General features: G+C 31.0%; 2 protein-coding genes and 1 long non-coding RNA gene across 7 annotated transcripts in view; 1 reads left to right on the top strand and 2 right to left on the bottom strand.

The window, feature by feature from the left end:
* Positions 1 to 450, bottom strand: part of LOC111631080 (putative uncharacterized protein DDB_G0291608) — an 82,234-nt gene extending 81,784 nt beyond the window's left edge. For all 4 annotated transcript variants that reach the window (XM_023375289.1, XM_023375296.1, XM_023375277.1 and 1 more), the window contains exon 1: positions 388 to 450. The gene's annotated coding sequence lies outside the window, so the exon portion shown is untranslated. The remainder of the gene's footprint in view (positions 1 to 387) is intronic.
* Positions 451 to 2,713: 2,263 nt separating this feature from the next.
* Positions 2,714 to 6,056, bottom strand: LOC111631071 (replication factor C subunit 1-like). The gene has a single exon (XM_023375266.1). The coding sequence runs from the start codon at positions 5,959 to 5,961 to the stop codon at positions 2,884 to 2,886; it is 3,078 nt and encodes a 1,025-aa protein (XP_023231034.1). The 5' UTR covers positions 5,962 to 6,056; the 3' UTR covers positions 2,714 to 2,883.
* Positions 6,057 to 6,251: 195 nt separating this feature from the next.
* Positions 6,252 to 19,159, top strand: LOC111631059. Of its 2 annotated transcripts, none has more exons than XR_002757632.1 (6): positions 6,252 to 6,275; positions 6,340 to 6,364; positions 16,162 to 16,252; positions 17,661 to 17,743; positions 17,908 to 18,002; positions 19,027 to 19,159. It is a non-coding gene; the product is annotated as an uncharacterized LOC111631059 (long non-coding RNA). The 2 variants fall into 2 exon arrangements; XR_002757630.1 differs by having other exon boundaries at positions 17,661 to 17,816.
* The last annotated feature ends 4,983 nt before the right edge of the window (positions 19,160 to 24,142 follow it).

The following is a 24,142-nucleotide window of genomic DNA, read 5'->3' as shown; positions in this document are numbered from 1 at the left end:
CAATGATTTCTTTTACATTAAATAGTGAATTGATAAGTGTAAATATATTTTATGATAAAAGAAAACATGGATATAAAATTTAAAAATAAAAAAAAAAATTATTAAATTTTATATTACTTTAATATGAATTTTACTTTTCTTTGATGTATTTACTTTCAATATGAAGTATAATATTGAAAATATATTCAAAATTTTATAATAAAGTTAAATCAAATCTAAACTTAATTAACATGGGCATAATTAGCTGCAGACATCTTTTAAGTTATTTAATGCTACTGATTGTGTTTGTGCATAAATTCGGGGGATATTTATGATTATTTTTGCGCCTTATTAAACATGGAATAACGATCGTTTTAATAAGAAATAAAATAATCGCGTCACTCTCACCTCAAACAACGACGTAAATGCTTTCTGACGATCCAAAATGTCGACCGGAAGTTTTCTTTCTTTTAATCAGTGCTGCCATCTATACGAGGAAACCACGTAAACAAAAACAATAAGTTTTTATGATAATTTCGAAATTAAAAATTTCTACGAAACTTTATTTTCAATCTGTTAAAATACATTTGTATTATTTAAGAATATTTTAAAAATAAAATCTTTTAAAATCTACTAATTACATTTTTTTTTATATGAAAAATAAATCTGATAGTAATTATAAATTAGCTATTTCGATGCAAAAGTTTAAAAATTTTATGGTGAATTTTTTATGCTAAGTTGATTTTTATCGTTCCACAGATTTCCACACAAAAACAGACGCATTTGTGATTCATGCGCGCACATTAAATCTAACTTGCTAACGTATATTTTAGTGGGAGAATGTACAGTACAGTACTTGTATGATATTCAATTAAATGTCGCCCATATAGATCATATTCTGTGACATAAACGAATGCGTAATAAAATGAGTCCTTCGCTTATGTATGAAAATTTTTGAATTCCTCTATACAGAATGGGCGGATAGTCGATATAGTTAAGGCTTCATTTTGCCGCTCTGGAGGATCCGAAATCTGTACATTCGAGCAATTCCCTAAAAATTTTTTATGGTAATCTGTCCCGGTTTTGTCGGGTTCCGTTTTTCAACTCCCAACTATCCCCGCTGTGTGCTTGGCCACAATGGATATGGAAAAAGTTCTCTTAATGCTCACACAGCGGAAAGCCCAAGATGAAAAATCCTTCTATATCTCTTTTAATACGAGTATAAATACAGCATTATACTGTAAATACAATAAATTAAATGGATAAAAGTTTTTAATTTAAAATGTAAATTTTATAGGCTATTATCGATAATTCATCAGCCATCAATAAAGAGCAGTGTTACCATCTGTACGATTATTTCAAATGCCGTACATATTTGTTAATAATGTTTGATATGTTCAAATTGTATGAGAAAACTGTATATTTTAGATTATGCCCATTCAGAGGTTTGTTTTGTGCCATACATTATAAAGTATAGTCGTAAAAATTTCATTGTAAAATGGGTCTAAAATTTTTTTTTTGTTCTAAGGGGTCTCAGATAAAAAGTTTAAGTTTGGTTTGGTTTGTTCGAGTTATGGCAACGCGACACTTACCTAGGGGGATGCCTTCCGGGTGGTCTTTTTAATGGAAACTGGCCCCTATTTAGGCGTTACAGACGTGGAGAAAACCCGGAAAACTCCACGTGGCCAGCCCGTCCGAGCGAGGCGTGAACCCACGACCGAACTCCCAGTGTTCAAAAAAGTTTAAGAAATTCTGACATAAGGGAACCTACTTTTCTCTCTGATAGACTGTGTAAGTGTAACTGATCGAGATGGGCGCACGATAATTGTCTCCTGTAAGATTGGCAACTCGATAAAGAGATTTTGGTTCTTTCTATAATATTCGATGGCTTAATTAAAAAAAAAAAAAATCCTTAGTGCCACGATGGGAATTCTTTTATTATAAAAGAATTATTTATTCCCTTCGTGGCTTCCGTCAGGCTCACAATAACAGCAGCCAAACATTGAGGGACGGGACCCTACATAAGAGATCTTTTTTTTTACTGTTTCCACTTTGTGGGCACCAAGGCTATCTCACCTCAGCAAGTATTTCAAGAGTGCCTTATTTAGCAAGTCCATTATGGGTTCGGCCAGGTCCACAATGGGGCGACTGGGTGGTGAGGGACGAGGGCCGACACATCCGGTCGAACCAACCACCGAAAATTTCTGGGGATTTTTCGACCCGTTCGGATTCGATCCCGGGTTCCCCGAGTGGCAGGCTGCCACCTTGACCATCAATACATGAGGGTCATCGGATAACACCTTGCAAATCGAAATGAAACACGAAATATTTTTAAAAATACACATTATTTCGTTAAGTATCTTTCTAACATCAATTTTTTTTTCATATACCTTAGAATATTTAGAAAACGACAACGAGCACGTTGCTCCGTTAATACAGGACCATAAAAATTGAATTTATCTATCCATACATTTAGATAACATGTAACATGAAGAACTTCAAACTTATGAATGGAAACAGAGAATTTTATAATTTTAAATAAATCAAATTAGATTTGCACTCACACTTCGAACATTTAAATATCAAAATTTGAAATAAACAAGAAATAACCTTACAATTATTTTTCTTAATTCAAAACAAATTACCAGCAAATTTTTCTTTCTGTTTATAATTAATGAACTATACTAGAGAATTTAGATTCCTAGATTTAATAACACAATTATTAAATCTATTTTTATTCCATATACAATATTATACAAAAGCTATAATTTTATAGATGAATTTACATTACTCCTATATATTGGAATATATAATCATGAAGAAAATAATAATCATATACATATTTTTTTTGGTATTTTAAAGGAATTTTGTAAAATTCAAATAAAATAATCATCTTATTTACATTTAATTTTTCTTTTTCCTTTTTGAAACCGGTGCTTCCTTCTTTTTATCTGGTTTTGTTTTTACCTTAATCATTCCGTCAAAGCTGTCATCTTCATTTTCACTGGATTCACTAAAATCCACTTCCCCTTCTTCACCTAACAAGTCTGTCCTGGATTCTTTCCTCTTTGATTTCTTTAATGTACCTATTGAGTATGGATTTGTGATTCCTTCTTTATTATAAGCTTTTGTGAAAGCAGTTTTAATTTTAGAACTTATAACATTCAATGGATTGTTTCTTCCTGGCCACTGTGTTACTTCGACGATACTATCCACATCCTGTCTTAGTAAACAGTAATGCTTCAGTACTTCGATGCTTTTCGGAATACCTTCGAGCTCTTCTCTAATCAGAGGATTAACTATGGAATTTTTCAGTAAAGTTAGCTGATCTAGATTTAGATCTGTTTTATTTGCAGATATTTTCAAATGCATGTGGCTATGTAATTCTTGAGTCAAACGTTTAATGTGATTTTGAGTAGAATTTTTTCCCAACCAAGATGGAAAATTTATCATTCGTGTTAAATAACCTCCCATTAAGTCACCAGGGATTACACTGGAATAAATAGCTTCTACCGGTAACAAACTCCAACTGTTGGAATTACGGATTTGTTTCTCGACCAAATCTCCATCACAAATGCTATCCGCTGTTCCACTTAATAATTGTAAATGTTTAATTACATTTCCTTTAGCTTCTGCAGGCTGAACATTAATATAATTTTCTTGAACAAACAATGGAATTAGAGAATAATCATTGAAAAATAAATCAGATTTTTCGTAAATTGACATATTTTTTGTTTCACTGTGCGTAAAAATTTTTCTTAAAACATCAAAAGGACCTAATTTTATATTTTTAGTTCCTTTGCCAATGTCTCCTTTTGCCTGTTCTGCAGTCAAATGCTTTTTAGCACACCAAAGTGAAAGATTATGCATAACTTGTCTAATGTCTTGATTAGAAGCAACAATCATATCTTGCAAAATATTTGCAGAAATTTGAATCTTCTCCTTAAATGCAATTGACATCATTGCAGATTTTATTTGTTCAACTCTAGGTCTCATAAATCTCAAGTCAAAACAATAGTTTGCAAGAGAACGTATCTTAGGACTAGACCTATCGTTACATATACAGATAATTGGAATTTTGGTCGATTTTATTAATGCTATTAATTCTTGCATTCCTCCTCGATCTTCATTGCCTGCCATACCGTCCACTTCATCCATGATAATGGCATGCTGTGAAGATATCTTTTTGTCACCAATAGTACTGGTAACAAAATTATTTAGTGTCTTATTGCCTAATATTTCCATCACTTCTGCTTTCAAGCTTTTCTTTGATCTTGTATCAGAAGCATTCATTTCTATATAATCATAACTGCACTCTTTACAGACTAAATGAGCCGAAGTTGTCTTACCTATTCCTGGTGGACCAGAAAGTAACGCTGCTTTGTATTGCAGGCCATCATCTTTACTACCGTGATGTGATTTTGACTTTAAATTTTTTTGCCAATTTAATAACCAGTGAGATAATTTTTTCACATTACTACGATCACCTTGCTGCCCAATTATTTGCTTTGTCGTTAATGGTTTATACTTGTCCACCCACATATTAACAGTGTCGGATGCAATTTTATTAACTAGGTCAGTTGCCCTTTCAGAAGAACCTTCTTTAACTGGAACACTATCATGAGTTAAGTTATTTTGATTATCTTTAGATTTTTTATGTACTGCATTTTCATCATCACTACATTCAACACTCCTTTTCCTTTTTTCATTTTTCTTTGTATCTTTATCAGTATTTACAGAATGCCTGTGCTTGACATTCTCTCTATCATTGGTATTATTAGATGGTTTTATATCTGATTTCTCTTCTAAATTATTTTCTTTTGATGAATTATTGTTTCCACTTTCTCTTATTAAATCTAATAATCCATCTTCGTCTAATGTTTTAATATTAAATTTTGTGGCTTTTTCTAGTTTCGACGCACCAGGATCACGGCCCACAATTAAGTAGCTTGTCTTCTTGCTAACAGTAGTAGTCACTCTTCCTTGATATTTTTCTATTATACTTTTTATGTCATCTCTTTCAAACGATTCTAAAACTCCAGTGATCACGAAAGTTAATTTTGCCAAACAATTCGGTTTACCTTCTGGGACCTGTTTTGTTCCGAGAGCCTGCGGTCCGGTACGATCCAAGTATTGTCTATACTGTAAATAATTACTTCTCCTCTTTTGACTTTTATCACTAGAATTGGAATCTTCTGTTTTATGCTTCTTAGGCATCTCTTCCATATCACCCATATCTTTGCTACTTTCAGTTTTGACGATCAGACCTGGTTTTAAGTCGACATTAGAATCGTCATGCTTATTCTTAATGTTCGTGAAGGATTTTTCTTCCACATCTCCCATATCTTTGCTACTTTCAGTTTTGACAGTCAGACTCGGTTTCAACTCGACATTAGAATCGTCGTGCTTGTTTTTAACATTTGCAAAGGATTTTTCAGATATATTTTCTTTGGAAACTTTAGAATTTTTTATCGGACTCTTCTTAGAGGTATTTTTGCTCTTCTCTGCCGTTTCGGCTTCCGAAACATCTTGAGAGTTTAACCTGTCGGTTTTCGAGACTTTAGAAGCCGCTTTGGCTTCGGCTAATTTCGTCGAGAGCTTCTTCGGTGACTTTTCTTTACGAGCTGCCTTTTCATTTTTCTTAGTTGCGGTTTCACTTTTCAGTTTTACAGTTTCGATTTTAAAGAAATCGTCCACATCTATGGCCACTTGTTTCGATAATTTTGGTGATTTCTTTACAGATTTCGTCTGGAATACGTCTTCCGAATCAGAATCGTCGTTTATGACTCGTTTCTTGTTTCTAATTTCCTTGCTTTTCGGAAGAGGATCTTCGGAATCAGAATCTGAATCGATGATCATTCTTTTCTTCGATTTCACTTTACTATTCTCTTTTACCGATTCGTGTGTTTTAGCTGCCTTGGATGTCGTTTTCTTACTTGATGCATTATTGGTACCACCAGTTAAAAACTTTCTAATATCCATAATTAACAAGCCTATCGCTATAAACAACTTTTTACTTAAAGAGTATCTACGACGACGACACGAGTTGGCGCCATTTGTTTAGTTCTTAAATTGGACGTTTAGGGGCGCTCCGTAGATCGTAAATATATTTCAAAAAAGCTAAATGAAATTAATAAATTAAATTTTATTATTTTAGTAATGGGAAAAGCAGAAGGTCATGGAGAAAATTGGCACGGACATGTGACTGCACTTACTGTTGCTCCTGANGGAAATTGATACAAAATGACAACTATCAGGCAATTTACATGCGATGATATGTTTCGTTTTAACAATGTGTAAGTAACTTTGTTCGTCTGCAAATTAGATTTTCTTATATAATAACTCTTATTCTATTTTTAGCAATTTGGATCCCTTAACAGAAACAGTATCCTTTATTTAAACTTGAAAAGTTTGAAGTAATCGATTAATTTATTTGTAAAATGTATTTTATTTAAATACTTTATTTCAGTTATGGAAAGACAGCAAAATAATGAAAATTTGGGTGTTTTTGCTGGGTTTGATTCAATTTAAGTGACATTGAAAGTGAACATTTCCTGAATTTGAATTTGTTTTTCTGTTTCTAATCTATTAGCAGTCACATTGTCTTGAAATGGAACTTTAATTATTTCAAAAACATCAATTATGAGAATATTTAATATAAATAACGCAAGTACTAAGAAGTAAGAGAGGCTGCAAAATTTCTTTGAGTCCCTTGGAGGATAACAACAGTCTGGTATGAAATACATATTGGAGATCCTAGAGCAGTGTTTCTCAACGGGGGCGATACCGCCCCCATGTGGGCGTTTTTCCATGTTGAGGGGGCGATTAGTAACAATTTATATTTTGGGGGGGCGAAAAAACGATTTTCTGGGCAATATAGTAAAACATTATATTAAGAATAATTATATATTTTATTTGTTATATCGTACAATAATTGAACAAATAACATTATACTAGTCACTAGTCTATTCAATGCAGACGAATTTAGCATTAGGCTTGGTCCTCGACATCAGAATTTTGAAGTGAAGGAAGCAATACTATGTAATGGTTTTATTGAAGGGGGCGACGGTTCGTTAGAGGTTGGGAAACACTGTCCTAGAGCAAATTAAATTTGTGTAAATGTATAGTGTGTATATGTTTGTGTAAAGGTATTCAAATAATTTTAAGACAAAAATTGGTCAAACAAGTTAAAATTCCTGTAAAACTCAAAATTCAGTTTTTAAATATTTTCAAATACTGTTTTTGTTTTATTCATTGACATTGTATAATGTTTCTGTATTTCCTCAAAGTCCAGGAAAGTTTGTTTCTTTTGTCCTTCCTCTAGGTGTTCCTGAAATCTCTATGCATGCTAGAGTGCATATACTTTTGGAATCAAATTTATCCAAGATTACTTTGGTCACTCAAATTGTGTATAACTATAGCGATCTGATCAATCTCTATCTGCATATACAAATGCCATTTAGGATCGACTAGATTGCAATCAAACTAATCCGAGTGGAGGGTGGGATTGTTCGGATTGGATTAAAAAAAATTAAAGGTGGCAACCTCCATGGTTAAAGTCAAGCTTATAATTGATGGCAAAGAAACTGTTGATAATGAAAAATATTTAAAACTTATAAATGGTAAGTAAAAACATCATTATTAAAATATCCAATAAACTGATATGAAAAGGAAAGTATTAAGAGTAATTTTGTGAGATTGTACAGCAAGAATGTATAGTGCACACTTTCCCATTTTGCTGTTTTGTGAGCAATTTTATTTACAAAGTAAATATTCAATTTTACTTGTATACTTTCCGCCAACTAACACACGAGAAGTGATCTGTACCACGTGACAAAGACTGATCTGATCTTACAGATCGATCTGTCTGGAACAAAAAGTATATGTGACCCTAGTTAGAAGTTTATGTATGTTCCTCAAGGCTATGCACACAGGATGTCTTGAGGTTTATCCCTTCCTGTTTGGGAATAATAAAAAAAATAATACAAAAAGTCATGTATACACTTATAAAGTAAAAATTAAACTAAGTTAAGAAAAAATAATGTTTTTCTAAATGGTTTTAAAAATCCTGTGCATGGACCTTTGTTCCCCTCTATTTGCATAAATTTTAATTTTTCCTATGTTCTGGATGTCTTTCATTTTGACAAGATGAAAATTAAAGTTGATTTTTAAGTCTTTGATTATTGTTAGATGGAGTTGGAATATTTTCTTTTTCATGATATTGTAAAGTAAATTATGTCATGTTATTAATGTCTGGACTTCAAACATTTAAAAGTTATGTATAATTTTTATATTTTGTTAAATATTTCTATTCAGATTAATAAAATTAGTGTTGCTTAACACTAGTGTGTAGTTTGCATATATGCAGTTATACATTAATGCTCTCTGTCTTATCCTCTTTCAACTTTGGAGCATGAGCAGCTTTGTATATCTGCAAAGCATGTTTGACCATAGTGTGCACTTTTTCTACTAGAAGTTGCTAATTGTCTGTTGTTTATATTTTTGTCTTGGTCAAACTAAAGTTATGGCAGTAATGTGCTAGATGTATTCTTGTTTTATTTAGAGACGAATATTATATGTATATTTATAGTGAATTTTTTGGTGAAGAATTTAGTGTTTCGTAATTGTGTACCCGTATTTAGATCTGCATAATTCTCTTTTATTATTTACTAGCTGCAAGGACCTGCTTTGCTGGGCAAAAAGTAACGATTGTGAAGATTAAGATAATTACATTATAGCCAATCTTACCCGTTTTTACAGAATGCAAGAATTAGATCCCCCATTTCCAGACTAATTAGAGAATTTTTACGTCCAGTCAAACAAACTATTTTCAATTTGATCAATTTTCTGGAACGTTTACAATTGTTCTATAATCGAACCAATTCGAATTTAAAACAGTTCGAACATTTTTAAAATCGAAATAGAAAATCTTCGAAGTCAACCACTTTAAGCCTCTATATCTCCCACACCCTTACAGCTATCGAGACGCAACCACCATAGTGCACGAATGGGAACTTGGGGCTACTACCACATACAAACACCATTCATGTGTGATGTGTAGTTTTGGCGGAAAAGTGAAATATAGGGACACACACGTCCATTTTTATATATATATATATATATATCTATGCAGATATATATCTTGCAGATATTCAAAATGATATATATATATATATATATATCATTTTGAATATCTGCAACTATGCATATGTGTTGATTTTGAATACTGTTATACTTTTGAAGCTATATTGAAAGTTTAGTATTTCTCTTGTTCTCATTTTGATTATTAGACTGAATTAATCAGAAACTGTGGGAGATTATACATTTCAGGAGGATGAGTGAAGAAGTACCATACATCGGATGAAATGTAAGCTTTGATTAGGCCTTCTGACAATGAAGATGGCCTTGTTGATAATGGTGATTTGGCTGAGGATCCTACTGTACTGCCAGAAAGTTTTCCGGTAGTTTTGTTTGATAGTGATGAAGAGTTCATGCCTCAATCAAAATTGCCTTATCCTAAATTGCCCTATAGTGTGCTGAGATGATACACATGCTGCTTCAGTTTTTGATGAAAATAATTCATAACGTTCCCCATCATCACACTCTAGGAACAAGCTCCAGGGAAATCAAGAGACAAAATCAAGAAGACAATTGCAATTATGTGGAAGTGTGGGAATAATTCTTTCAATTCTGAGATACTCAAGGGAAATTGTAGCCTGCCTGAAAATGTAAAGAAACTTGACATTTCTTATCAGTTAATGGCATACAAAGTTGTTCTTATAAGCTTACTTACTTATCTTGTGAATAAACTATCAGCTAGAAAATATTTGCAGAACTCATCAAAGTCAATGCAGTCTATGAACTACTGTACTGTACATGTAATTAAAGGGAAGAAATAGGATTTGCTAAAGATAAACATTATACATAGGAGGGAGGGAGTAAAAATGACTCATAAAGTGTATATGTAATTAATGGATGATCCGTTATTGTCGTAATTTTTAATTTTTAGAATACTCTCGTACACACTGGTTGAACCTTTATCTCCAATACTACTTAAAATTCGGAAAACAAACATTTTCATTAAATGAAAACTGGATTCCAATCTTAGAACAAAATTCTTGAAACAATTTCAAACATTGAGTTTTAAAATAAATTTGAACATATGCGCATGTTATGGTGCGTCAACGATTTCCTGCTCTTTATTGAGGAGTATAACAATATAAAATTACAACCATGCTTCTGCGCTCTGAGGGATATCCTATTAGCCAAATGCAGAATGTCAACACATCACAAAACAGGTCTTAGAGCTGGCACATCTCAAGTATCCATATTCCAGTGAAAACTCCATATTCCAGTTTGACAACAGGACCTACTTACAAAAACTTGGGATACCCATGGGCAGCCCGCTGTCTGGCAACTTATGTGAGTTAGTATTACATAGACTAGAACAAAGAGTCATACTCGAGTATAGGTCCAATATAATTATATATAAGAGATATGTAGACGGCATATTTATCCTATGGAAAATGGAACCGAATGTCAATGATTTTTTAAGTTGCTTGAACAACAATCCATATGGACTGACCCTTAAACTCAACCAATTAACCACCACCAATACTTACTTCCTAGACATCAACATCCGGCTTAATGGTGGAGTGGTTGAAACCAGTATATATTATAAACCAGGCTGTATCCCATGGTTTATACAGCAAACTTAGCTGACCCTTACACTTATAAAATCACAGCATTCAGGGTGTTAGTTAGGAGACTGTATACATGCCCTTCCAGTTGGAGGGACACAGTAATTGAACTACAGAATCTAGAGTGCATTGCAATGGCACATGGCTACAAAAAAGAGCTAATATGAGGATTAGCCATATTCTTGACTTATTAAACAAAAATTTTAAAGTGTATTTCAATTAGCATGTGCCTATTGTAGACCATGGTACCCCCAATACTCAAAAGGCTCGCAACGAAGATCAGAATCAAGACCCCAGCCAGCAGACACACCACAGTTGAGTACAACCAATGATTTCAAGCTTTATATAAAGAAATTGCAACCAAAACTGGCACCAAATTAACATACCAAAGGTCTCCCACTATATATAAGTTATTGCGCAATGCAGGACAATCTCAGGGCTCTGGGAGTATACAGTATTCTGGTGAGAGATGACAGGTTTAGGCAAGAAATGATGTTCATTGGCTTCACTAAACGTTCCATCCAACAGAGTCAAGGAGCACAAATATGACATTGACCAGTGGTTCTCAACTGGGGGTACGAGCATAAATCGAAGGGGTACATCTAACTTTCATTATAAAATGGCATATGTTAATCAATTTGCTGTAAATTATTAACACAAGGAACAAGAAACGATAAAAACTTGCTTTAAAATATCCCAGTGTGAACATCGATTTCCCTTTTAACAGTCTAAACAACTTGTTTATCCACTTGATTTGCTTGTCTATTTGTGTCATTAGTGCCAAGTGAACCTGTAGTCTAGTAAAATTATGATTTAACCGAGCATTAATTTTAGAATAGAAAAAAAATTATTTTTCTATTCTCTAATTATTGATTGATAAGATTGGGGCTTTTTGTGTTTTTACTGGACTACTGGTATTAGGAATAATGAGGCCCCCATCATGCAATGCGTATCACTGTATGCGCACATTACTTGATATCTAGCAAATTTAGATGTTATGTTTGTTACAAAACTTGAAAGATTCATGTATTGTTCTGCACGTTATAAATTTGCAGCCATTACTTTCAAGGTCAGTACACAATTATAATCTCTATTTAACAATGTGGGAACCAAATATCTCATTAAATTTTGTTAGAAATTATTGTAGAATTTAAATTTTCTTTATTGTTAATTATAATTATTTATTTTTAGGAAATATAATTTATGCATGTATTAAAATGACTTCTGTGATTTTATATAATATACTTATCAAATAATAATAAATAAATGTATGTACCTGATTAAATTTATTATTATTTACGTAAAATAAGTAATNTGTCTGGCAACTTATGTGAGTTAGTATTACTTAGACTATAACAAAGAGTCATACTCAAGTATAGGTCCAATATAATTGTATATAAGAGATGTGTAGACGGCATATTTATCCTATGGAAAATGGAACCGAATGTCAATGATTTTTTAAGTTGCTTGAACAACAATCCATATGGACTGACCCTTAAACTCAACCAATTAACCACCACCAATGCCCACTTCCTAGATATCAACATCCGGCCATTATAAACCAGGCTGTGTCCCATGGTTTATACCAGCAAACTTAGCTGACCCTTACACTTATAAAATCACAGCATTCAGGGTGTTAGTTAGGAGACTGTATACATGCCCTTCCAGTTGGAGGGACACAGTAATTGAACTACAGAATCTAGAGCGCATTGCGATGGCACATGGCTATAAAAAAGAGCTAATATGAGGATTAGCCATATTCTTGACTTATTAAACAAAAATTTTAAAGTGTATTTCAATTAGCATGTGCCTATTGTAGACCATGGTACCCCCAATACTCAAAAGGCTCGCAACGAAGATCAGAATCAAGACCCCAGCCAGCAGACACACCACAGTTGAGTACAACCAATGATTTCAAGCTTTATATAAAGAAATTGCAACCAAAACTGGCACCAAATTAACATACCAAAGGTCTCCCACTATATATAAGTTATTGCGCAATGCATGACGATCTCAGGGCTCTGGGAGTATACAGTATTCTGGTGAGAGATGACATGTTTAGGCAAGAAATGATGTTCATTGGCTTCACTAAACGTTCCGTCCAACAGAGTCAGGGAGCACAAATATGACATTGACCAGTGGTTCTCAACTGGGGGTACATGTACCCCTAGGGGCACGAGCATAAATCGAAGGGGTACATCTAACTTTCATTATAAAATGGCATATGTTAATCAATTTGCTGTAAATTATTAACACAAGAAACGATAAAAACTTGCTTTAAAATATCCTAGTGTGAACACCGATTTCCCTTTTAACAGTCTAAACAACTTGTTTATCCACTTGATTTGCTTGTCTATTTGTGTCGTTAGTGCCAAGTGAACCTGTAGTCTAGTAAAATTATGATTTAACTGAGCATTAATTTTAGAATAGAAAAAAAATTATTTTTCTATTCTCTAATTATGGATTGATAAGATTGGGCTTTTCGTGTTTTTACTGGACTACTGGTATTAGGAATAATGAGGCCCTGATCATGCAATGCATGTCACTGCATGCGCACATTACTTGATATTTAGCAAATTTAGATGTTATGTTTGTTACAAAACTTGAAAGATTCATGTATTGTTCTGCACGTTATAAATTTGCAGCCATTACTTTCAAGGTCAGTACACAATTATAATCTCTATTTAACAATGTGGGAACCAAATATCTCATTAAATTTTGTTAGAAATTATTGTAGAATTTAAATTTTCTTTATTGTTAATTATAATTATTTATTTTTAGGAAATATAATTTATGCATGTATTAAAATGACTTCTGTGATTTTATATAATATACTTATCAAATAATAATAAATAAATGTATGTACCTGATTAAATTTATTATTATTTATGTAAAATAAGTAATTCACTTTTAGTTATAGTTAGCTAGTTAGTTAGTTTTTTTACGGTGCTCAATTATAAGGGCTGTATATATCTAACGCAGTAATTATAAAATTTACATACAAGAGTATAAGGGGTACTTGAGAAACAACTAATGGGCTAATAGGGTACATCAACAAAAAAGGTTGAGAACCACTGACATAGACCATACTTGTTACATCACTGCCCTATCCACTTATGCCACTGACCCAGAGGTTCATGCAGACCTATCCAACGCCAGACTGATAAAAAGAGCCTTTCACACTGACCACATCAGGGCCATTGAAGCCTTGAAATATACAAGGCCAGCCGGATAGGGAGATGTATAAACTCTAACGATGGCAACGCACTTTCATACGCCTGGCACTACATATGTGAAGAACAAGAAATCACCGACACTCCATAGCTTGCACATATATTCGAATTTGTTTTAAAGCACAACATTTGAAATTGTTTCAAAAATCATTCTAAGATTGGAATCCAGTTTTCATTTAATTAACCTGAAGCAGACCTCGGGTGAGGCCAAAAACATTTGTTTTCCGAACTTTAAGCACTACTGGAGATAAATGTTCAACCAGTGTGTTCAAGAGTGTTCATAACACCGGTAATCAGGTTAGAAGATAGAGTAGAGCATCTTATCCAAATGTTGATCAACCGAAACGTCAATTAACCAAAAACTTTCCAGTTGGCAAATTTAAATTTCCATTAGTGCTGTGGCACTGCAATCTTTGGCTATGTCTTGGGTTACTCCGATATTACTTTTATTGGTGTGCGTGTTTTAGCTGGTAGCACTGGTGCAATCATGAGAAGGTGCAGTACTTAGGGACATGCCAGGAATTTCAACATGAGATAGGTTAATATAATTTTTCATACATAATCAGTTATCCTAAAAATCAATTTGGATAATCGATGCTCTACAATATTGTAATTTTTAGAATATAATATAATGAATTATATTTTATACTAGCTGTTAACTCATCAAAAATGATGGGAGAAGAAATGAAAAAATTTTCCACTTCTCCCATTGATTTGCTTAAAACTATACAAAATTCATTTCTCACAGCAGTTTTCATAAAGACTGTCATTATCTAATAATTTGCCATTGATTCCAAATTTGAAGTATAAACTTCTAAGTTGTTCTTTTGAAGTAGTGTAATCCTAACTATACCCAATTTTGACAATTTTTGAATTCGAGTGTTGTACTGTCTGAAAAATTAGTATATTTAACATATAGTGGAAAATGTCCACCATGTATATTATTACTGGTGGATTTTGTCAATGTCATATTGTGATACAATTCTTCAGATTTGATTTGTCTGCATTTGAGAAATTTAATTACCTTTAATAATGTGGTATGGCTCAAATTACGAGGGCAGTTTTTTCATCCTCCAATGGTCCATAAAACAAAGACAAGTGTAAATAACAAAATGAAATTATTACTGAAAGTTAGGCATAAACATGGTTACTTTTTGACATAATCACCATGAAGATTGATTTATCTATCTGCGGATGAGCTTTGAAATCGCCTCTTCATAGAATGTTGCCACCAGTGATTGAGATGGGCCTTAATGTTATTTTGAAGAATGTCATTAGTCTTGAACCTCTGTGTTCAGGAAAGAGGTGGAAGTCGCTTGGTGCTAAATCAGGGCTGTATGCTGGATGTTTAAAAAGTTCCAAGCTAGGTGAAAGTCTTGAGACTAATGATGATTCTCAAACAATGTTAAGGCCCATCTCAATCACTGACAGCAACATTCTATAAAGAGAGGATTTCAAAGCTCATCCACAGATAGACAAATGCTTCAATCTTCATGGTGATTATGTTGAAAAGTAACCATGTCTGTACCTAACTTATGGTAATAAATTCATTTTGTTATTTGCACTTTTTTTTTTTTTTGGGCCATCAAAGGTTGAAAAAAAAAACAGTCTATGTAATTAAAGTATGTTGCTAAATGTAATACACTGTTTTTAGATTGTAAAGATAAGATTGTATATTTTATGCCATTGATCAAAGTGTGCATTAGCAATGTCTCTTCTAAGCAACTTACAGAACTGTGTTTGTTCTCAAAATTTGATGGGTCAATTTTGATAAAACTTTGGCATTATTCATGACTTATGATGACGAATTCAAAATTTTGCCTGTTTCTTTTTGGCATGTGGAAGGATTATCTTCTTAATTAATTAAGTGGCCAGCAGTTTTTTCTTCTGATCACACACACACACACACACACACACACACACCTTTATATGTACCATACATTCAAATTTGTCAGCACTTAGTTAGATAACTTATACTTACTAATACTTATTTAATTTTTATTACAAAAACACAGCATTCTGCCTTACTTCTATCACAATATCACAGTCATATAGTGTCCCCAGTTATAAATTATAAAATAATAAAAATTGATCAAAATAGTGTGTAAAGTTTTTATATTTTAACCTATTTATTTGAAAATACTGGGTTTTGATGTTAATATTTTAATTAAAATCAGTTACAAACTACTCTATACAATCTTATTTCAAAGGAATCTTATTTCAAAATTTTCCTTTATTTAATGTAAAAGTATGGACTCTCCTTTTACTTGCAATATCTTGCTCATTGGCCTGAGTACTTTCAAGTTGCTGAAGCCCCAAATGGAGATATTATGGGATACAGTAAGTATTTATTTTTACAATATAATAAATAAAAGTAATTTATACGAATTTGGACAACATATAAAATTGAAGAAATTTTTGTATTATTTATTATGATTTATTGACGTTATTTTGCTAAAATTATTTAAAGAAATCAAAAAATTCTAGTAATTTCACTTTTATTATTCAAAGTGGAAACTATTTTTATTAACTTAAGGAAATTATGTAATAAAAACAATTACAATTATCAGAATTATATTTCTCAATAAGGCAATTAGAAGTTTTAACAGCAGACTATATTTTAATCTGTTAAAATCTCTAACAGGGTTTTTATGGGGTTATTGTAATACATAAAAAAATTTTTTGCAGTTTTTTTAATTTTAATTTAATTATATTTGAATGTTTTAACAAGTGTGTGATTTGTAAAATTTCTAGAGGAGGAGCACTTGACTTATGATAGGCTTATAATAATATTTCATTCCACTGTTACATTAGATGGCATAAAGATTATGGTTTTAGTACTACAGCAGTGAAAAAAGAATTGCAGATAGCTGACATTTATTATTATAATTTTTTATTTCTTTAAAACATATGCTTGAAACATCAAATGGACACCACTAAGCAATTCTCTATTGGGTTTCTAGCTCAGGAAGATATCATCTTAGTATTAAACTTCACCAGTATAATAAGTCCTATTAATAAACAAGGTCCAAGTAGACAATATATACACAGAAATCATCTAAGTATGTTATTTTAAACATAGCAAGGAAAATTTATCTTAAGCATTCTTAAACATTGCTTTCTAACAGTATTAACAATAAATGAACAAAGCAAAAGAAAAGAGCACAAATTTTAATGTAGTAGTGTGCAGCCAAGATCTATGTGAGGAAACAAAACGTAAATTTAAAATATAGTATACAAAATATATTAATGTCGTAAAATATAATAGTAAATATTCTGCTGTCTCAGTTCACTGACATAGTAATGAATGTGAAATTAAAGATTTGGTAAAAATAATGAAAACAGAAAATAATAGTTTAAACAGAAAATAGTACAAGTATATAGAAATTATTAAATTACATCAAAATCTGAGAGTAAATGATAGCATTGGTTATCAACTTCTGGAATCATGGTATTTTTACGTTGATATCCCAGGTGGTTCTATTATCTTTAATTTTGAGTGTTTTGTAAATCGTTAGAATATAACAGTTAGATATTTGCAATTATTGTTAACCATTGTATATGGCTGAGGACTAACTAACCCTAGGAAGTCTACTTATATGTTGTTTTTTTCTGTCGTTATATATATTTATCAGTTTTAAGATTTTATCCTGCATCAGAGTTTTATTGCATTGTTTTAAGGTAAGGTTCTTATGTTGCTGAGTAATTGTATAATAATTGTGTAAATAAGGTCTTTAAAATTAAATAGGTAGATGTACAGTTCTCAGGCAAAAGATTCCGTGGTGATCATGATAAAGAAGTCATGCATATATCATTGGAAAATCCTTATAGGTACTGTTTGAATGTTTAATAATAATTACTTAAAGTACTATTGTAACTGAAGATAATTTTATGGATTATGCTAGTAAGTTAATCTTTGCTTGATGATTGGACTAATTATCTGTCTGAAATGCATTTTTGATATTAATTAATAAACCCTATATCTTTCTACCTAGTCTTTGACTCCCTTTCATTGACTACTCTACAAGGTGTGATAAGTCTAGGAAACTGACAAACCTTGGACTACATTAAGAAGAAAAAAGCATTATCAGTAAGCAAAACAAAATGGCTGCCAACCATATTGTACTTTGTCTGTTGGAAAAGATTTGTGCAATGTATATATCACAAATGATGATTACACAGTTAACTTATGCAGTAAATCAACTTTGTAGTTTGTAACAAACTTAGTTAAAATCAAACTTGTATAGTTTAAAAAATTGTAAAATTTTAGACACCCCTAAGTTTGATAATAAGGGGAAAGAAGCTATCCTAGTTCAGATACTTCTGTTTCTGCAGAGCTGGGAATATGGAACAGTCTCTTTGCTGTAACTCCATGCATGAAATGAAGAGGCAAAGTGGCCACTTAATTGCTTTATGCTAAAAAGTGCATCTTTTCTGTTAACTGTCTCATTATAGAAACAACAACAGTGGCCTAATAAAAATGTAAACCTATAAATTATTATAAATTTAGTCCAGGAGAGAATTGTTAAGAAGAGAGTTGTTTTTTGTGAACTATTTCTTACAGAAACATGCATGAAGTTATGGTGAATGGACTATAGAAGGAAAGGCCCCCATCTCCCTTTCAAAACATATCTTGGTTTCAACTATTTACTGGTTTTATGTAAATTTTTTGAAAGAAAAATGATTTAAAAATTTTGATTTTTAGATATTTTTTTACTTTTATATTATCGTTTTCATTCATTTTTTTCATTATTCTATTAAATTCATAATGATAAATCTATTTTATATTATGTAAAGCTAATTTTACTAATTAAAACTGTTTTTTAGAAGAACTCTTTTGAGATAATTCAAAGGTATCTGTGGAATAAATTTAAACATTTCAGTTCAGTTTCACATTGCATTAATAACAGATGTATTTGTTTTATTTTTATTTCAAAATAAATTATAATTTTATCTTAAAATTTAATGAAAGGGTTTTATAATTACATTTAAAAAAAATAAAAGTAATTTATTTATTATTTTATATATAACAACATAAAAGATTCTTAAAAATAAGTTTTTTTTTAAACATTAATTTTAATAATGGCTTAATAAATTAAATTTTATTATTTTAGTAATGGGAAAAGCAGAAGGTCATGGAGAAAATTGGCACGGACATGTGACTGCACTTACTGTTGCTCCTGATTATCGTAGGTTAGGACTTGCTGCCACATTGATGGTTGGACTGGAAGATGTATCTGAAAAGTAAGTATTTAAAAGTAATTAAGGCATCAAAATACTTAAATATTGTTGGTTCTAATAACCTACTTAAAAATTGGAATAGGTTATTAGAACCAACAATAATTGGAGTTAATAAGTAGAAAAACAGGATCTTCCAAAAAGATTGGTACTATTTTTAATTATGTTAATTATTATCTGAGAACACTGCAATGTACATTAAAACATTGGAAAACTGTCCAAGTTTTCCAGTGCCTGGTACAGTTTCTCATTATGTACATCTTCTGTTGCATGGCCCATATACAACCAATACTCAAATTCTTTCTAAGCTTGTTACAGCATATCCATTATCATTTCTCCTATAGTAGTCACAAGTGTACAACTCCTGTGGCTCCACAGTTGTATTCTGTTGGAGCTACAGTTTTTTCATGTTCCACAATGACAAGTGATTCCAAGTTTACAAAGTGCAGAACACAAAACATCTTTTCTGTTATGGAGTCACCATTTTCATTAACAGCAGACAAAACATTTAATTGCAGATGAGAGATGAAACTTGGATGGTTATTCTATCAACTGATGTATGTTGCATACTTCTCAGGTGAAAATTAACATAATTACAGTAATTTAAAATGGTAGCATTAGTTTTGGAAGACCCTGTATAAACAGAATAAAAAATAAGCACAATTAAATTCTTTCTGAACACTTTCAGATATTTAGGTTTGTCTTCAAGAGAATCCATTATTTAACAAGGAGGATTAGTTTTTAGAACAGAAGTGTTAGAAGAGTTAGTTTATAGTGTTTGAAATGTATAATCTTGCTTATTCTTTATTTTGTTCATATATCTATATGTTGACTCCAATAAAACAGTTTTCGAATTGATTATTGTAAACAAGTTTGACTTCATTATACTAAAGATGATGATTTTTTTTTATAATAGAAAGAGAGCATACTTTGTGGATTTATTTGTTCGGGTATCTAATAAAGTTGCTGTAGATATGTATAAACGATTAGGATATAGCGTATATAGGCGAGTTTTAGAATATTACTCTGGCGATCCTGATGAAGATGCATTTGGTTAGTAATTTTTAAAAAATTATTAATGCTACAAAGATTTTAAAATATCTAAAATATATAACCTAATATAAAATTGTAAAATACAAAAATTTATTTCCTAAAATAGAGCAAAAGCTGTAAACTTTTGATTGATATTTGATTGAAAACTGAATTATTTTGAATTTTTATATTTTAAATTGTTAAAATTTAATAATAATAATTTTTTGCAAAACATTCATTGAGAACTTAAAATTTCAAATATGGTCAAACTTCATTAATATGATGATCAATGTTGAAGGGACAAAAATTGGTACTTTATATTAATGAGTTTTGTACTCAGAAAATTACAAAAAATGGCAAAAGTCAAATTCTCTCCCACTCATTTCACTGTGTTTTACTTTATTTGATATGTTTAAAAACAAATAAATTAAATGATGTGTTGCTCCAAACATATACTTCATTGAGATACAGTGGCTTAAATAAAGAATTAACATTTGTTTTTAGACTTTGGTTAGAGTTGGTAGAGCATTGATTAAAGGAACTGGATATATCAGGCTGACCAAGCTGCCAAATTGAATCTAGGAATATGCATAAAGTTTACAAATTTAAAAATAACTTATTTGCTTGGATTTAAATAGTATTGGTTTAATTTTACTGTTACAAACTGTGATTCAGTTATATTGTCTGTTAGTAAAGCAATTAAAAATAAGAACTTTTTGTGTTTTGAGACACCTTGAAGTGTTGATATTAGACTTTTTCACATCCACTTTATTCTCTTATGTACTTTACAGTCTTTAAAGTAAATGTGCCAATACAGTGGTACCTCAGGATACGAAATTAATCCGTTCCGAAACTGAGATCGTATCATGAAAATGTCGTAAGGTGGATCTAACTTATGCAGTAAATCAACTTTGTAGTTTGTAACAAACTTAGTTAAAATCAAACTTGTATAGTTTAAAAAATTGTAAAATTTTAGACACCCCTAAGTTTGATAATAAGGGGAAAGAAGCTATCCTAGTTCAGATACTTCTGTTTCTGCAGAGCTGGGAATATGGAACAGTCTCTTTGCTGTAACTCCATGCATGAAATGAAGAGGCAAAGTGGCCACTTAATTGCTTTATGCTAAAAAGTGCATCTTTTCTGTTAACTGTCTCATTATAGAAACAACAACAGTGGCCTAATAAAAATGTAAACCTATAAATTATTATAAATTTAGTCCAGGAGAGAATTGTTAAGAAGAGAGTTGTTTTTTGTGAACTATTTCTTACAGAAACATGCATGAAGTTATGGTGAATGGACTATAGAAGGAAAGGCCCCCATCTCCCTTTCAAAACATATCTTGGTTTCAACTATTTACTGGTTTTATGTAAATTTTTTGAAAGAAAAATGATTTAAAAATTTTGATTTTTAGATATTTTTTTTTACTTTTATATTATCATTTTCATTCATTTTTTTCATTATTCTATTAAATTCATAATGATAAATCTATTTTATATTATGTAAAGCTAATTTTACTAATTAAAACTGTTTTTTAGAAGAACTCTTTTGAGATAATTCAAAGGTATCTGTGGAATAAATTTAAACATTTCAGTTCAGTTTCACATTGCATTAATAACAGATGTATTTGTTTTATTTTTATTTCAAAATAAATTATAATTTTATCTTAAAATTTAATGAAAGGGTTTTATAATTACATTTAAAAAAAATAAAAGTAATTTATTTATTATTTTATATATAACAACATAAAAGATTCTTAAAAATAAGTTTTTTTTTAAACATTAATTTTAATAATGGCTTAATAAATTAAATTTTATTATTTTAGTAATGGGAAAAGCAGAAGGTCATGGAGAAAATTGGCACGGACATGTGACTGCACTTACTGTTGCTCCTGATTATCGTAGGTTAGGACTTGCTGCCACATTGATGGTTGGACTGGAAGATGTATCTGAAAAGTAAGTATTTAAAAGTAATTAAGGCATCAAAATACTTAAATATTGTTGGTTCTAATAACCTACTTAAAAATTGGAATAGGTTATTAGAACCAACAATAATTGGAGTTAATAAGTAGAAAAACAGGATCTTCCAAAAAGATTGGTACTATTTTTAATTATGTTAATTATTATCTGAGAACACTGCAATGTACATTAAAACATTGGAAAACTGTCCAAGTTTTCCAGTGCCTGGTACAGTTTCTCATTATGTACATCTTCTGTTGCATGGCCCATATACAACCAATACTCAAATTCTTTCTAAGCTTGTTACAGCATATCCATTATCATTTCTCCTATAGTAGTCACAAGTGTACAACTCCTGTGGCTCCACAGTTGTATTCTGTTGGAGCTACAGTTTTTTCATGTTCCACAATGACAAGTGATTCCAAGTTTACAAAGTGCAGAACACAAAACATCTTTTCTGTTATGGAGTCACCATTTTCATTAACAGCAGACAAAACATTTAATTGCAGATGAGAGATGAAACTTGGATGGTTATTCTATCAACTGATGTATGTTGCATACTTCTCAGGTGAAAATTAACATAATTACAGTAATTTAAAATGGTAGCATTAGTTTTGGAAGACCCTGTATAAACAGAATAAAAAATAAGCACAATTAAATTCTTTCTGAACACTTTCAGATATTTAGGTTTGTCTTCAAGAGAATCCATTATTTAACAAGGAGGATTAGTTTTTAGAACAGAAGTGTTAGAAGAGTTAGTTTATAGTGTTTGAAATGTATAATCTTGCTTATTCTTTATTTTGTTCATATATCTATATGTTGACTCCAATAAAACAGTTTTCGAATTGATTATTGTAAACAAGTTTGACTTCATTATACTAAAGATGATGATTTTTTTTTATAATAGAAAGAGAGCATACTTTGTGGATTTATTTGTTCGGGTATCTAATAAAGTTGCTGTAGATATGTATAAACGATTAGGATATAGCGTATATAGGCGAGTTTTAGAATATTACTCTGGCGATCCTGATGAAGATGCATTTGGTTAGTAATTTTTAAAAAATTATTAATGCTACAAAGATTTTAAAATATCTAAAATATATAACCTAATATAAAATTGTAAAATACAAAAATTTATTTCCTAAAATAGAGCAAAAGCTGTAAACTTTTGATTGATATTTGATTGAAAACTGAATTATTTTGAATTTTTATATTTTAAATTGTTAAAATTTAATAATAATAATTTTTTGCAAAACATTCATTGAGAACTTAAAATTTCAAATATGGTCAAACTTCATTAATATGATGATCAATGTTGAAGGGACAAAAATTGGTACTTTATATTAATGAGTTTTGTACTCAGAAAATTACAAAAAATGGCAAAAGTCAAATTCTCTCCCACTCATTTCACTGTGTTTTACTTTATTTGATATGTTTAAAAACAAATAAATTAAATGATGTGTTGCTCCAAACATATACTTCATTGAGATACAGTGGCTTAAATAAAGAATTAACATTTGTTTTTAGACTTTGGTTAGAGTTGGTAGAGCATTGATTAAAGGAACTGGATATATCAGGCTGACCAAGCTGCCAAATTGAATCTAGGAATATGCATAAAGTTTACAAATTTAAAAATAACTTATTTGCTTGGATTTAAATAGTATTGGTTTAATTTTACTGTTACAAACTGTGATTCAGTTATATTGTCTGTTAGTAAAGCAATTAAAAATAAGAACTTTTTGTGTTTTGAGACACCTTGAAGTGTTGATATTAGACTTTTTCACATCCACTTTATTCTCTTATGTACTTTACAGTCTTTAAAGTAAATGTGCCAATACAGTGGTACCTCAGGATACGAAATTAATCCGTTCCGAAACTGAGATCGTATCATGAAAATGTCGTAAGGTGGATCATCTTTTCCCATACGATTACATGTAAAACCAAATAATTCGTTCCAACGCGAAAAACATACTCAAATTAAAGCCAAGTAATACATTAAAAAAAA

The sequence above is a fragment of the Centruroides sculpturatus genome, unplaced genomic scaffold (genome assembly GCF_000671375.1).
Source record: "Centruroides sculpturatus isolate CEXI.00-Female unplaced genomic scaffold, Cexi_2.0 scaffold20, whole genome shotgun sequence".
In the NCBI taxonomy this organism is placed as follows: domain Eukaryota; kingdom Metazoa; phylum Arthropoda; class Arachnida; order Scorpiones; family Buthidae; genus Centruroides; species Centruroides sculpturatus.
The sequence above is the reverse complement of the archived record's forward strand: the minus strand, read 5'-3'. Positions and strand labels throughout refer to the sequence as shown.